At 47.1% G+C, this 13,883-nt stretch overlaps 1 protein-coding gene across 1 annotated transcript in view; it reads left to right on the top strand.

The window, feature by feature from the left end:
• LOC142310806 (alpha-2-macroglobulin-like) overlaps positions 1 to 13,883 on the top strand; it is a 160,777-nt gene that overhangs the window by 83,467 nt on the left and 63,427 nt on the right. Inside the window, exons 23-24 of the mRNA XM_075348518.1 lie at positions 9,526 to 9,609; positions 10,292 to 10,468. Coding sequence (XP_075204633.1) covers positions 9,526 to 9,609; positions 10,292 to 10,468 — 261 coding nt within the window. The remainder of the gene's footprint in view (positions 1 to 9,525; positions 9,610 to 10,291; positions 10,469 to 13,883) is intronic.

Raw genomic sequence — 13,883 nt, 5'->3', positions numbered from 1 at the left:
TTTACGCCTCCTTTTTTGTAAATGACTGGGAAAAGGTATGTGAAGAAAGGGAAGCTATCATCAATTTAAATTAGGTTTTTATGTTACAATAATTTTTTATTTTTTTCATTTTTTTTTAAATATCACACCTGTATTAAAAAAAATAAATATAGAACCCTGGACACTGTGGATTTTTTTTTGGCTATTGTTTCAGGAAGCAACACATGTACATTAGCCGCAAAAGTCAGATCTTGACCCTATCTTTTGTATTGAAGTGTCTAATGAGCATGTGCAAAGGTTATTGTGAAGGGAGGGATTGCTGGGACATCACCTCCTGATGGATCCTGTGTTATCAGCTGTGTATACACCGTGTGCAGAATTATTAGGCAAGTTGTATTTTAGATGATTTTTTTTTATTATTGATCAACAACTATGTTCTCAATCAACCCTAAAGACTCGTAAATATCAAAGCTTAATTGATCTGTTGTCCTCTGGTTTTTAATTGTGTTTGTCTGATGTTTACATCACATACAGAAATATAATTGCAATCATATTATGAGTACCAAAAGGTTATATTGACAGTTAGAATGAGTTAATGCAGCAAGTCAATATTTGCAGTGTTGACCCTTCTTCTTCAGGACCTCTGCAATTCTCCCTGGCATGCTCTCAATCAACTTCTGGAGCAAATCCTGACTGATAGCTGTCCATTCTTGCATAAGCAATGCTTGCATTTTGCCAGAATTTGTTTTTTTTTGTTTGTCCACCCGTCTCTTGATGATTGCCCACAAGTTCTCAATGGGATTAAGATCTGGGGAGTTTCCAGGCCATGGACCCAAAATCTCTATGTTTTGTTCCATGATCTATTTAGTGATCACCTTTGCTTTATGGCAAGGTGCTCCATCATGCTGGAAAAGGCATTGTTGGGCGCCAAACTGCTCTTAGACAGTTGGGAGAAGTTGCTCTTGGAGGACATTCTGGTACCATTCTTTATTCATGGCTGTGTTTTTAGGCAAGACTGTGAGTAGTGCGATTCCCTTGGCTGAGAAGCAACCCCACACATGAATCGTTTCAGGATGCTTAACAGTTGGCATGAGACAAGACTGGTGGTAGCGCTCACCTCTTCTTCTCCTAATAAGCTGTTTTCCAGATGTCCCAAACAATCGAAAAGGGGATTCATCTGAGAAAATAACTTTACCCCAGTCCTCAGCAGTCCACTCCCTGCACCTTTTGCAGAATATCAGTCGATCCCTGATGTTTTTTCTGGAGAGAAGTGGCTTCTTTGCTGCCCTCCTTGAAACCCGGCCTTGCCCAAGCAGTCTCCGCCTCACAGTGCATGCAGAAGCAGTCACACCAGCCTGCTGCCATTGCTGAGCTAGCTCGGCACTGCTGGTAGTCCGATCCAGCAGCTGAAACCGTTTTAAGATATGGTCCTGGCGTTTGCTGGTCCTTCTTGGGCGCCCTGGAGCCTTTTTGGCAACAATGGAAGCTCTCTCTTTGAAGTTCTTGATGATACAATAGATTGTTGACTGAGGTGCAATCTTTGTAGCTGCGATACTCTTCCCTGTTAGGCCATTTTTGTGCAGAGCAATGATGGCTGCATGTGTTTCTTTAGAGATAACCATGGTTAACTGAAGAGAAACAATGATACCAAGCACCAGCCTCCTTTTAAAGTGTCCAGTGGTGTCATTCTTACTTAATCATGACTGATCGCCAGCCCTGTCCTCATCAACACCCACACCTGTGTTAATGGAACAATCACTAAAACAATGTTAGCTGCTCCTTTTAATGCAGGAATGCAATGATGTTGAAATGTGCTTTGGGGGTTAAAATTCATTTTCTTAGCCAATATTGACTTTGCAAGTAATTGCTGTGAAGCTGATCACTCTTTATGACATTCTGGAGTATATGCAAATTGCCATTAGAAAATGTTAAGCAGTAGACTTTGTAAAAATTAATATTTGTAGCATTCTCAAAACTTTTGGCCATGACTGTACTGTGCTCCCTCCCTGTAGATCTCACATTTTATGAGGGACCACAGGTTCTCTATGGGGTTCAGATCAGGTGAACAAGGGGGCCATGTCATTATTTTTTCATCTGTTAGACGCTGTGGAGTAGTTGAATGCATATGATGGAGTATTGTCCTGCATGAAAATCATGTTTTTCTTGAACGATACCGACTTCTTCCTGTACCACTGTTTGAAGAAGTTGTCTTCCAGAAACTGGCAGTAGGTCTGGGAGTTGAGCTTCACTCCATCCTCAACCCGAAAAGGTCCCACAAGTTCATCTTTGATGATACCAGCCCATACCAGTGCCCCACCTCCACCTTCCTGGCGTCTGAGTCGGAGTGGAGCTCTCTGCCCTTTACTGATCAGCCTCTGACCCATCCATCTGGCCCATCAAGAGTCACTCTCATGTCATCAGTCCATAAAACCTTTGAAAAATCAGTCTTTAGATATTTCTTGGCCCAGTCTTGGTATTTTATCTTATGTTTCTTGTTCAAAGGTGGTCGTTTTTTAGCCTTCCTTACCTTGGCCAAGTCCCTGAGTATGGCACACCTTGTGCTTTTTGATACTCCAGTAACGTTGCAGCTCTGAAATATGGCCAAACTGGTGGCAAATGGCATCTTGGCAGCTTCACGCTTGATTTTCCTCAATTCATAGGCAGTTATTTTGCGCCTTTTTTGCCCAACATGCTTCTTGCAACCCTGTTGGCTATTTGCCATGAATCAGTTGATTGTTCGGTGATCACGCTTCAAATGTTTGCCAATTTCAAGACTGCTGCATCCCTCTGCAAGACATCTCACAATTTTGGCCTTTTCAGAGCCCGTCAAATCTCTCTTCTGACCCATTTTGCCAAAGGAAAGGAAGTTGCCTAATAATTAAGCACACCTTATATAGGGTGTTGACGTTATTACACCACACCCCTCCTCAGAGCCGGATTTAAGAGGTGCGTGGCCCGGGCCCATTTCGGAGGGAGGCCCATTTTTTAAGGTGTTGCAATATGTAACACAAAATGAAACAAACGCATTTATTTACAAAAATCATTTACACAGAGTAATTCAGGTAAAATCATTCATTTTTTAAAATCCAATCCATTCCTTGATTTTCGTGCTGCAAAATCACTAATGATGTCACTAAAGTCCAATTCACGCAGTATATCTGACTCAATGCTCATGATAGCCAAATTTACAAGTCGTTCCTGCTTCATGGATGTCCTTAATTGGTTTTCAATTAATTTGAGTTTTGAGAGGAAAGCTCACCACTGCAGTTTGTTACCAATAAAATTATATATATCCTTAGAGCTATCTCAATATTTGGGAAAGTGTCCTGCACACCCTTTTCCATAATAAGCTTGTACATGAAACGTTCAGTGCCGATATCTTTTGGCTCCTCATCTTTGAATAAATTGGCAAATGTTACAAACTGACACAGTTCATCAATAAATCTAATGTCCAAGTCATCTGAATAAGACCTGAAGAGTTGCTCTGCTGTGACCTTAAGCTCCTGGGAAGACAGTTTTTCAGATGGTTAAAAAAGCTAAATTTGCTTGATATATCATCCTGCCATGTTTCCCCCATCCTGCCATGTTTCCTCCATGCTGTCATGTTTCCCCATCTTTGCATGTTTCCCCCATGCTGTCATGTTTCCCCGATGCTGTCATGTTTCCCCCATCCTGCCATGTTTCCCCCATGCTGTCATGTTTCTCCCATCCTTGCATGTGTAGCGCCCCATCAGCCATCAAGCCATCAGGGAGCTACAAGATACTGCATCCCCACCAGGATGCAGGGCCTACCCACAGGGACCCAGAAGACCAGTGCCAGTAATAACCAGACATTGTAGTAATCCCTGTTTTTCCCCAAATTCCCCATAGACTGGTACTAAACTAGGGTTGGACCAATTGATGGCCGCCTAGAGGTGGAGCCAATCCAGTCCACTAGACGACCAGTTGGGAGGGTCAGACAGTGGACAGTTAGCAGTTAGAGTCTGAGAGTCAGTGAAGGTGGAAGTCAGCAGACGGACTGACAGGAGTGAACAGTGACCTAAGTGCCCATGCGGTTGGTTGCCACTGGAGTACGGTGGAGTACTCCCGGAACTACGCACCAATGGGGTACAGAATACTAGGTCAGGCAAACGCTCCAGGCAGACCTGATAAAATCTGCACAGTGAGGGGACCATCAAGGACCTCACTGATCTTGAAGTTCGAGACACAGTAGCAACGTGAGAACCGGGGACAGAACCTGAGACACCAACCCCACAGGGTTTACGCTACCATCATACGGACTGCTGTTAAGAGACAACCAGGAGGAGACCCCAGCCGCTCCAAGCCACGGGGACCCATCAACTAAAGACAGGTGCAGAGAAAAGAAGCCACCAGGTTACTAAACTGGTACTGGGACTAAGGGGACCTGCAGTTGAAACCAGTCGGCCTCGGGTGACCAATACCAGCTTGCAGTGAGTAAAAGAACCAGTTACACTGAAACCCCTTGTGTGGCCTACCTTCTTTCAACGCCCGTTACTGCACCTATCCTCTGGGGCCTGGCCCTGCTTGCCGAGGGCCTAACATCCAGGCTGCCATTAACACCAGCCCCAGTAGCAAGAACTGTGCAGCGGCGGCTCCATCCACATAGCCGCAAACCTCAAGTGGTGTCACGTATAAACTTTTATTCAAAACTCTCCTGTAAATATTCCCCTTTTAAAAAGCACTCAGGGCACGGAACCGGGCAACGGCCACCAAAGTGACATCCCCCAGCTATACACTGTCCAGGACCAAGTACCCCATGACCCTGGGCAACACACGTTTCCCTCATGCTGTCATGTTTCCCCATGCTGCCATGTTTTCCCCCATGCTGCCATGTTTTCCCCCATCCTTGCATGTTTTCTCCCATACGTCCATGTTTTCCCCATGCTGCCATGGTTTCCCCCATGCTGCCATGGTTTCCCCCATGGTGCCATGTTTTCCCCCATGCTGCCATGTTTCCCCCATGCTGCCATGTTTTCCCCCATACTGCCATGTTTTCCCACATCCTTCCATGTTTTCCCCTATACTGCCATGTTTCCCCTATGCTGCCATGTTCCCCCCCCCATCTTGACATAGCCACTGCCGCACACAGTTTTAAGAAAAACAAAAAACCCTTCACCTTCAGCACTCGCTCCACCGCTGCGCGCTGCTGGATCGGGTCCTCAGTTCTCGCACTACCACCAGTCGTCATTACACCGGCGCCGCTTACTGACGCTCCTGCCATCTCCTAGGCTACATTCCTGTGGCCTAGGAGAGGAGGAGTGTCAGAACGAGGGGCAATGCACCTAGGATTTCCCTATGTTGAGTGCCCTCACTGGCTGCCAACAGTGTTTTCTCTGGCTGGTCTCCCTGAGATTAGTGATTGTTTTGTTTTGTTGGTCTACTAGGCATTGCTCTCACCCAGCCAGAATCCTACTCCACACTGATGAGGGGCAATACCCCGAAACAGCTGTCTGTGGATGGATACCTGGCCTTGGTATTTCCCTTGTCATATCTTTAAACTCGTCAAAGAGCTGGATATTGACTAAAAGAGCCATTTAATATGGTGGTTATGGTGGTCTCCAAAAAAAGAGCCCCTTCATGGCTAGGTCCTTCCCGGAGGGATATCTGGCTATTTTCTGTGTTGAGACTCCTAACAGAGGCTCCATGGACCTTTTTGATTTGCAGAGCAAGGAGAAATGTCTCCTCTGGCTCTGCTCTAACACAACTTTGAAATGCCGGCGCGATCACACCGGCAGTTCAAGGTGGCTAAATGAGGTGACAGCGCGCGTGCGAACAGAAAGGGTTCTGCATACTCTGTCTGGCACGCGTGACACAGGTTCGAAATCACTGGCCTAGAAGCTTCTGTTGGGATTGGAGAAAGCTGCCGCATGCCATAAGATAAGCATTAGGTATAGGTACTAAGAAAGTCAGGCTAGCCAGGTCAGTGGATGATGATGCAGGTGCCATGACTCTGCGCCAGCCACTGAATTGTAGGACCATAACCAGGTCCCTACACTTTCAATAGTTTCTCTTTTGTTAAATGTTCCTTATCATTAGAAACGGTTCAGAGCAAAGAGACGTGCATCTTACATGTTTTGAGATATTTATCCCTATATTGGTGGGAGGCCATCACTTGGTGGGTGGCCCAGAGCCCCCTTGGGCCCCCCTAAATCCGGGCCTGCTCCTCCTCATTACAGAGATGCACATCACCTGATTTACTTAATTGGTAGTTGGCTTTCAAGCCTATACAGCTTGGAGTAGGACAACATGTATAAAAAGTATCATGTGATCAAAATACTCATTTGCCTAATAATTCTGCACAAAGTGTAAAAGAGTTACCTGTCATTGCATCCTGCCTCTGATAATATGGTGCCTGCTGTAAACTGTTCCTGAAAACGGCAGGAAGTAAGAAACTTAAAAAAAGCCCCAATGACCGGTGTGAAAATTACAAGATTACATTTTATTTTTTTATTTTTTTTGTAATAAAGATCATAATATGGAATTAATAAAAGAAAAATACATTTAACACAAAAAAACTAATTTAAATCATTTTTTGGATGATATTTTGAATTATTTTTATTGCAGATCCCAGCAATATTTCAAACCAATTATTTTATCGTTCTTTATTGTCTAAGCTTCCTACTTTCTAATCCATCTTGTCTCTAATAATCTTAATAGTAAAATACCAAGCAGCATGAGCCTCTGGTGCACGGGGGGGGTAACTTCAGATCTTCTTTCCCATATTTTGTTGTTGTCTCTCCATCTTTTCCAAGTTGTCATCTGTTTCCTGTACATTACGTCAGGCTATTATTGCTTGGGAGATGAATGCTACAGCACATGGTGCAGCCTCTATCCTGCCCCGAGACTTAGGGGTACTTTACACGCTGCGACATCGCTAGCAATTGCTAGCGATGTCGCGTGCGATAGCACCCACCCCCGTCGTTGTGGTGATCACTGCCGTAGTGAACATTATCGCTACAGCAGCGTCACACGCACATACCTTTTCAGCGACATCGCTGTGACCGCCGAACAATCCCTCCTTCAAGGGGGAGGTGCGTTCGGCGTCATAGCGACGTCACTGCAACGTCACTAAGCGGCCGGCCAATAGAAGCGGAGGGGCGGAGATGAGCGGGACGTAACATCCCGCCCACCTCCTTCCTTCCGCATTGCCGGTGGAGGCAGGTAAGGAAATGTTTGTTGTTCCTGCGGCGTCACACATAGCGATGTGTGCTGCCGCAGGAACGACAAACATCGTACCTGCAGCAGCAACGATATTAAGGAAATGAACGACGTGTCAACGAGCAACGATTTTACACGTTTTTGCGCTCGTTGATCGTTGCTCATTTCTGTCACACGCTGCGATGTCGCTACCGGCGCCGGATGTGCGTCACTAACAACGTGACCCCGACGATATATCAGTAGTGATGTTGCAGCGTGTAAAGTACCCCTTATTTCAGTCTTGTATCTGTGGCTTTCCAGAATTCTGCTCACAATTTGGAATAATCTAAATGACTTTAGGTTCTGATAAGTATAATTCAATAAAACGAAAAAGGACAGAATGTGGAATCATTGCTTATTCTATTTGACTAAACCCAGATTGCAGACATAATAAATAGAAAAGAAGGCTGGGAGTCATAGTCTACATATGTAATAAGGATGCTTCAAAGCTAATATCTTGCATAAAAAAGTTTTTTTATTTTTCAAGAAAGGTTAATAGCAAGATTATAAATACATCATAATTAGTAGATTATAAATAACGTGTAGGTTTATACAGGAGGGGATCCTGACATAATGCACTATGGTCCAACAACAGACATGGGATAAATCTAAAATCCTATAGCGTTCTCAAATAGAAGCCTCACACAAGTTACCATCATCAATGGACACACAGTCCTGCATCAAAAACACAATTATCTTGTGGGCATTCAGAATTTCCATAAGGACAAAATAGGTGCTGCCACAAAAACAGGAGAATTTCAAACAGTCAGCATAGTATCAAAATCGCAAGGTGAGACCTAGTTATTCCCTGGTCTAGCGTGCAGCAATATAGTGGTTATATATATTTACCCATGTTCAAGTGGATGCCAGTGTGGAAAACGTGCCCCGACGCGCACGTTTCGTTAGCTTCCTCGTGGGGCCGTGGTGTACAAACCTACACGTTATTTATAATCTACTAATTATGATGTATTTATAATCTTGCTATTAACCTTTCTTGAAAAATAAAAAAACTTTTTTATGCAAGGTATTAGCTTTCGCGCATCCTTATTACATATGTAGACTATGACTCCCAGCCTTCTTTTCTATTTATTAAGTATAATTCAAGCTTCATTGATGAACCATAAAGGGCCATCCAAAGGTTAAACAAATACTGTATTTTTCGTATTATAAAATGCTCTTTTTTCCACCAAAATTGGGGCAAAATTGTGGAGCTTCTTATCAGCCAAATGTATCTTACCGGGGGGCGGGGGTGGTGGAGCAGGGTCATAGGAAGCCGGCAGCGGCATGAGTGGGGTGATGATGTGGGCCCTGGGCTGTGAGAATGGGGTGTTGCGGCAGCACGATACAGGTGCCATTATTGACCTGGCGACACATGCTATGGACTTCAGGAAAATGCCGAAGAAGGCGGCACATGTGCAGATTGAAATCCCAGTTCTCCAAGATCTCAATTTGTGCATGGTTGCCTCCAGCACCATTTTCCTGAAGTTCATCATTGGGATATTAATGGCACCTGCGTCACACCACCAGTACACCCGCTCCTCACAGCCCTGGGCCCACAGCATCGCCGCCACTGGTGCCGCCTCCAGCTTCTTCTGATCCCACTCCCGCTACATTCGGCTCTTGAGACGGAACAAAAGACAATAAGACAGACCCCATTTTTACATTAAAAAATATTTTTTCCCCTATTTTCTCCTCTAAATTTGCGGTGCGTGTTATAGTCTGGTGAGTCATATCATCCAAAAAATACAGAACTTATGCTCACCTTACCACTCATCTCTCCAACCCCTTCCTTCCTCACTGTCACCCGACCAGTTCTTGGTGCATTTTCTCCTTATCACGGCTGTTTGAGCTGAAGTTCCAGTACACTTCATACTAGTAGGGGGACTTCCAGGTCTGATGAGGCCCAGGACATCTCTGCACATGCGTGCAAGGCCATGGCGCACGTCGTGATTTCATAATCTCACATGCACTTGGTCTTGGGCTTCATCAAAGTTGTGAATCCCAGGAAGAAGATGCCCTGGATTCCAGCATGATCAGTTGTGATAAGAAATGGGGTAAGGACCAGGTGGGTGATGGTGACGATAAAGGGGCTAAAGACAAGTGAGGTTAGGTGAGTATATGGGTTTTTTACATTTTACGTTTTTTACGCTCTGAGGTTTGGCGAGACCCCAGAGAGTAATAAGGGTCAATTAATGGAGACTAAATTCTCTGCATCTGCAATTTCCAGGGAAAATCCATATGAACCTCAAATTTTTATTGATCCACTTATCTGTCCATACAATCCTTTTCATACTTCTTCATTAATAGCCTTTTGCTTTCATATTTTAGGCCAACCTAAAGTGGAAGAAATATCTCTGAAGATCCCAAGTAATATTTTGGAGGATTCTGCAAGAGCTCATGTAACAGTGTTAGGTGAGATATCAAATATGTGGATATTCTTATCATGACCACTATCAAAAATATAATCCTTATATTCACAAATAATCAATGCCCTTAAACATCCTACTATGTCCACTAATCTCAGTTTTGTACCATACTCCATACCTTTGGTAGGCATCTTAGGAAGACAGATAAATGGGTTGTCCTGTCTAAATCCACAAGTCTGCAGTCGCTCTACGTGTCACTCTGTGTGACTGCAGACCTGTAAATCCTCACATTGTGCGCGATTCTCCGGCAGTCACGTGACTACAATTATGCGGAATCCGACTAGGCTGTTTCTGGAACACTCAATGGAAGTGTATTGCGCAAGGCTGGGAACAGTTTAGTCGGATTCTGGTCAGAAGTCTGCATGTCACATACTTGTGATCACATGTCTCCAGTCCCCAGCGCTAGCACCATCGAATTCTCATAGTACGTGGTACCATAGTTCACAGCTGGCATAGATTTCAGTTTATGGCACATGGACTGCCCAATCTGGCCCAGTGCTTTAGGACGTGTGTGACTGTTTGAGTTTAGTGCAGCCACATATAAATGCCTAGCCTTGCTCCCAGCCAAATAGTGAATGCAACTATATCCACTCCACACACTGCACAACAATCAGTTCTTTATTATTACATATGTATATTCATATAAGAATCATGTAATCACCCTGCAGGAGACCTCATGGGCACGGCCATGCAGAACCTTGATCGACTCCTGGCCATGCCATATGGATGTGGAGAACAGAACATGGTCCTCTTTGCTCCCAATATCTTCATTCTGCAATATCTGGAGAAAACTCATCAACTGAACAATGAAATAAAGAACAAAGCCAAGAAATTTATGGAGAGTGGTGAGAAATTCTATTTTTATTAGGCCGGGGTGACACTAGTGTATAGCATCCGATGTGAGAGAATAAGATGTGATATGCTAATTTCACTTGGCACAAAGTCTGCTGCGTGAACTGAGAGTCATTGTACTGTGATCCGATACTCTTGTGGCGCCCCTGTGACTCCAGTCGCCACAGAGTATTGCACCTTATTTTAGGTGCGATATTCGCCTCGGGTAAGGAGGGGGTTAATCACCGGTGTTCCACATTCACACTTTACATACAGCTTAGTAGCCTTCTCACTGGGGAACTGGACTAGGGTAGGCAGGTGGTTGGCCATCACGAAGCATTGGAATTTCCCAGTCACTAGGACAGCCTCTTGGGAGCGGGTTCCACTTGGGGTAGAAGTAGGAGCAACATTACACAATCAACAGTCAGTTTAGCTGGGACATCAGTTCTGGCGACACGACACCACCACCTTCTTCTTCTTCTTTCACGGGACCTAGGCTAGGAGTGTAACGCTCAGCCCGGGTTCCTCACTTCTACAGGGGCAACTCTTGCAAAGAACACTTTTTAAACACCGGTGACTTCTCCTGGCTTATCCGGGGTCGACGGACCACATCACAGCGGTGACCAGTGCTTCTGCGGCAGTGACCGGGCTTCTTAGAGATCTGTGAGTAAAGACACCTGAAACCTCATTCCCTTGCCGCGTATCGCAAGTGGCGTCACGACATTCCTAACCTCCACTTCATCATCCCCCTCCTATTGGTGTACACCTTGAGGCAGGAAATCGGGAAGACCTCCGCACTGGCCCGGTGAAAAGTACAACAGGTACGAGATCCGACCTGGAATCCCCTGCCCCCTAGGTTCTACACTCTCACATGACAAAATTGGATCACAAGTGCAGAAAAGAGGGAGAACTTACTGTACATTTTCCATCTTCTCCATTGTTTATGTCTTTGTATATCACCATGCACTTGGATATCATTCGAGTGCAGTCCGATGTTTTGCACACATCCATAGACTCAGAAGGGTGAGCACCATCCAATATACATTGCCAATCACTTTATGTTGAATTGGCATGAATAAAAAATTGCTGATTGGCACTGCTCTGGGGGAAAAAGCCAGGTGATGGCCGGCAGCGCTCCACTCTCCTTCCTTAGTCTGATGTTGTGCATGTGTTCTGCCCCAGCTGGGGAATGCGACACTTACTTGCTTTCTGCGGCACATCTGTCACCCCGTCGCTGGTCACCGTTGTATGCGTAGTTAGATAGCACATCACAAATGCAGTTTCTTTGCAGCTCAATAACAAGCGTTTTATTTGCTCAGTAAGAGACAGCTCATGGACAGACATGGCCATTTTCCTTCTAAACATTCCCGTTCCGCTGCCGCTGTTCTATGGAGTATCCTTCTGTCTAGCCTTCGCAATGGGTATTAGCCTTCCAGCAGCAGAGTCTGACTTCAGCCTTTCCCCGTCTCTTGACTTTGCGGCTTGCCGTGTCCTTGGGACACAATAGAGGAGACCTCCAGATTTCAAGACCGACCCCGAAACAGAGTATGTTAGTGTGACGCTCTGGACCCCCAGGGGTCACAGTACAGTAACACCACACACACACCCCCTCCACTGGTTAGGTGTCACCAGTCAAACAAAATCCTTGTTGCCTCCCTCTAGGGTCTGATGTCCATGTGTCGCCCTGGGCAAGCCAGGGGACACAGGTCACAACACCACCACACCCCACACTCCAGGTAGGCACATCTGCTAACCAGAAATCCTTGTTGCCTTGCTCCAGGAGTCGGTTGATGCACACCAGGGGGTGGGCCAGGCGGTTGGCTCCGCCCACCGAGGAGCTCACAACACTGGAGGCAGGAAGAAACCAGGCAGTTCTGTCAGGGAGGAGGAAGTGGAAGGAGTGAGGAGTAGCCCAGGCAGGGGCTAGAGTAAACAGAGAAGTGAAAGTGGTGAAAGTAAGGAAAGTAGTAAAGGAGAAGAGTAAGCAAAGTGACAGAAGGAAAGAAAGCCTGAGAGCCCCGCTTCGTGTAGGGCCAGAACAGCAAGGTCAGCGACGGCGGTGACTGTTTGGAGGGGGACAGTTTGGAAGTTCCTGGAAGGACCCCGTTGGCTGTGTGCCCGGTGGTCTGGAGCAGTGTTCCGAAGGACAGTCAGCACCAGGGCAGGGGCCTCTCGGACCCCGGCAAGGCTAGGAGTCGCCAGATTTGCCAAATCCGTCAGTGACGGGGACGCAGATCCCCCAGCAACCAAGTCCCGATTGACGGCAACAGCCCGACCATTACCGGGGAGACACCGCCACCGCCAAGGCACAAGTTTCCCCAGGGCCAGCGCCTGCGGGCAAAGTGTAGAGCTCCTCCGGCCCAGATTGCAGTCGGGGAGCGGGTAACCGGAGGGAATCCACCGCTACCATCAGACAACATAGGTGCAAGGAAGAGAAACGTCACCGTTACCTACCGGGAGTGCAGGTGCAGCCGTCTGTGGGACCGTCCTACCAGCCGTTGGTTTACCGTACAAACTGTGTCCGTGTGTCAGGCTGAGTGAGTACCATAGTGCCGCAAGGCACAGCGCTGCCCCCGCGCCCCTGCGCCCTCCAGGCCCTACACTTCACATCTCATCACCGGGCCCCGGGATCACCAACCCCTACCCACGGAGGGGCAACACAACACCTGGCTGCTCCGCATCACCATCCCCGGGACCCCCACACTGAGCAGCGGTGGTGCAATCACCACAACCGTGGGTGGCGTCACGAACTATAACAATCCCCACACCCAACAAACACCCCCTTTCACTCACGGGCGAGGAGTGTCGCTCGAGACACCCCGGGATCCGGCCCACGGCTCGAGCCACCAGGAGCAACTGCCGGACCCGAGCAGAAGGGGTGAGCGCGGTGTGCTGACACCCTCCTCCCCGCCCGCGACATCCACACCAGGTGGGGCGGAGCCAGGTGGTTGGCCCCACCCACCGAGGAGTTCACAGGCCTGGAGGCGAGAAAAGTAGTGAGTTGAGTTGGAGTTAAGTTGAGGAGTAGAGTGTGGAAGAGAGAGGAGTAAAAGACTGAGTATGTCTGGGTTGGAGCCCAGGCGCAATCAGCAAGGTCGGCAGACGGTGGTGGCCGTCTGCAGGAGTTGGTGGAGGTCCGCGGAACCGTAGGGTCAGGCAGTGGCCCGCCGGTACCGAACCGGGCAGCAGATTAAAGCCAAGCACCAAGCCAGAGTACTCAGAACCCGACTAGGCTCGGAAGCTGCCGTAAAGGTCAAATTCTCTGATTGCGGTCTGGACCTCAGGGGTTCATTCCCATCCAAGTCCCCTTAGAAGGCAAAAGCCCAACCCGTCCGGATAAGAGCCACCGCCAAGGGCCAGAGATCCAAGGGCCAGCGCCTGCGGGCAACCGGGCTCTCCCGACACGTACACGCCGGGGAGCGGACTACC

This window comes from Anomaloglossus baeobatrachus, chromosome 5 (assembly GCF_048569485.1).
Source record: "Anomaloglossus baeobatrachus isolate aAnoBae1 chromosome 5, aAnoBae1.hap1, whole genome shotgun sequence".
Lineage (NCBI taxonomy): Eukaryota > Metazoa > Chordata > Amphibia > Anura > Aromobatidae > Anomaloglossus > Anomaloglossus baeobatrachus.
The sequence above is the reverse complement of the archived record's forward strand: the minus strand, read 5'-3'. Positions and strand labels throughout refer to the sequence as shown.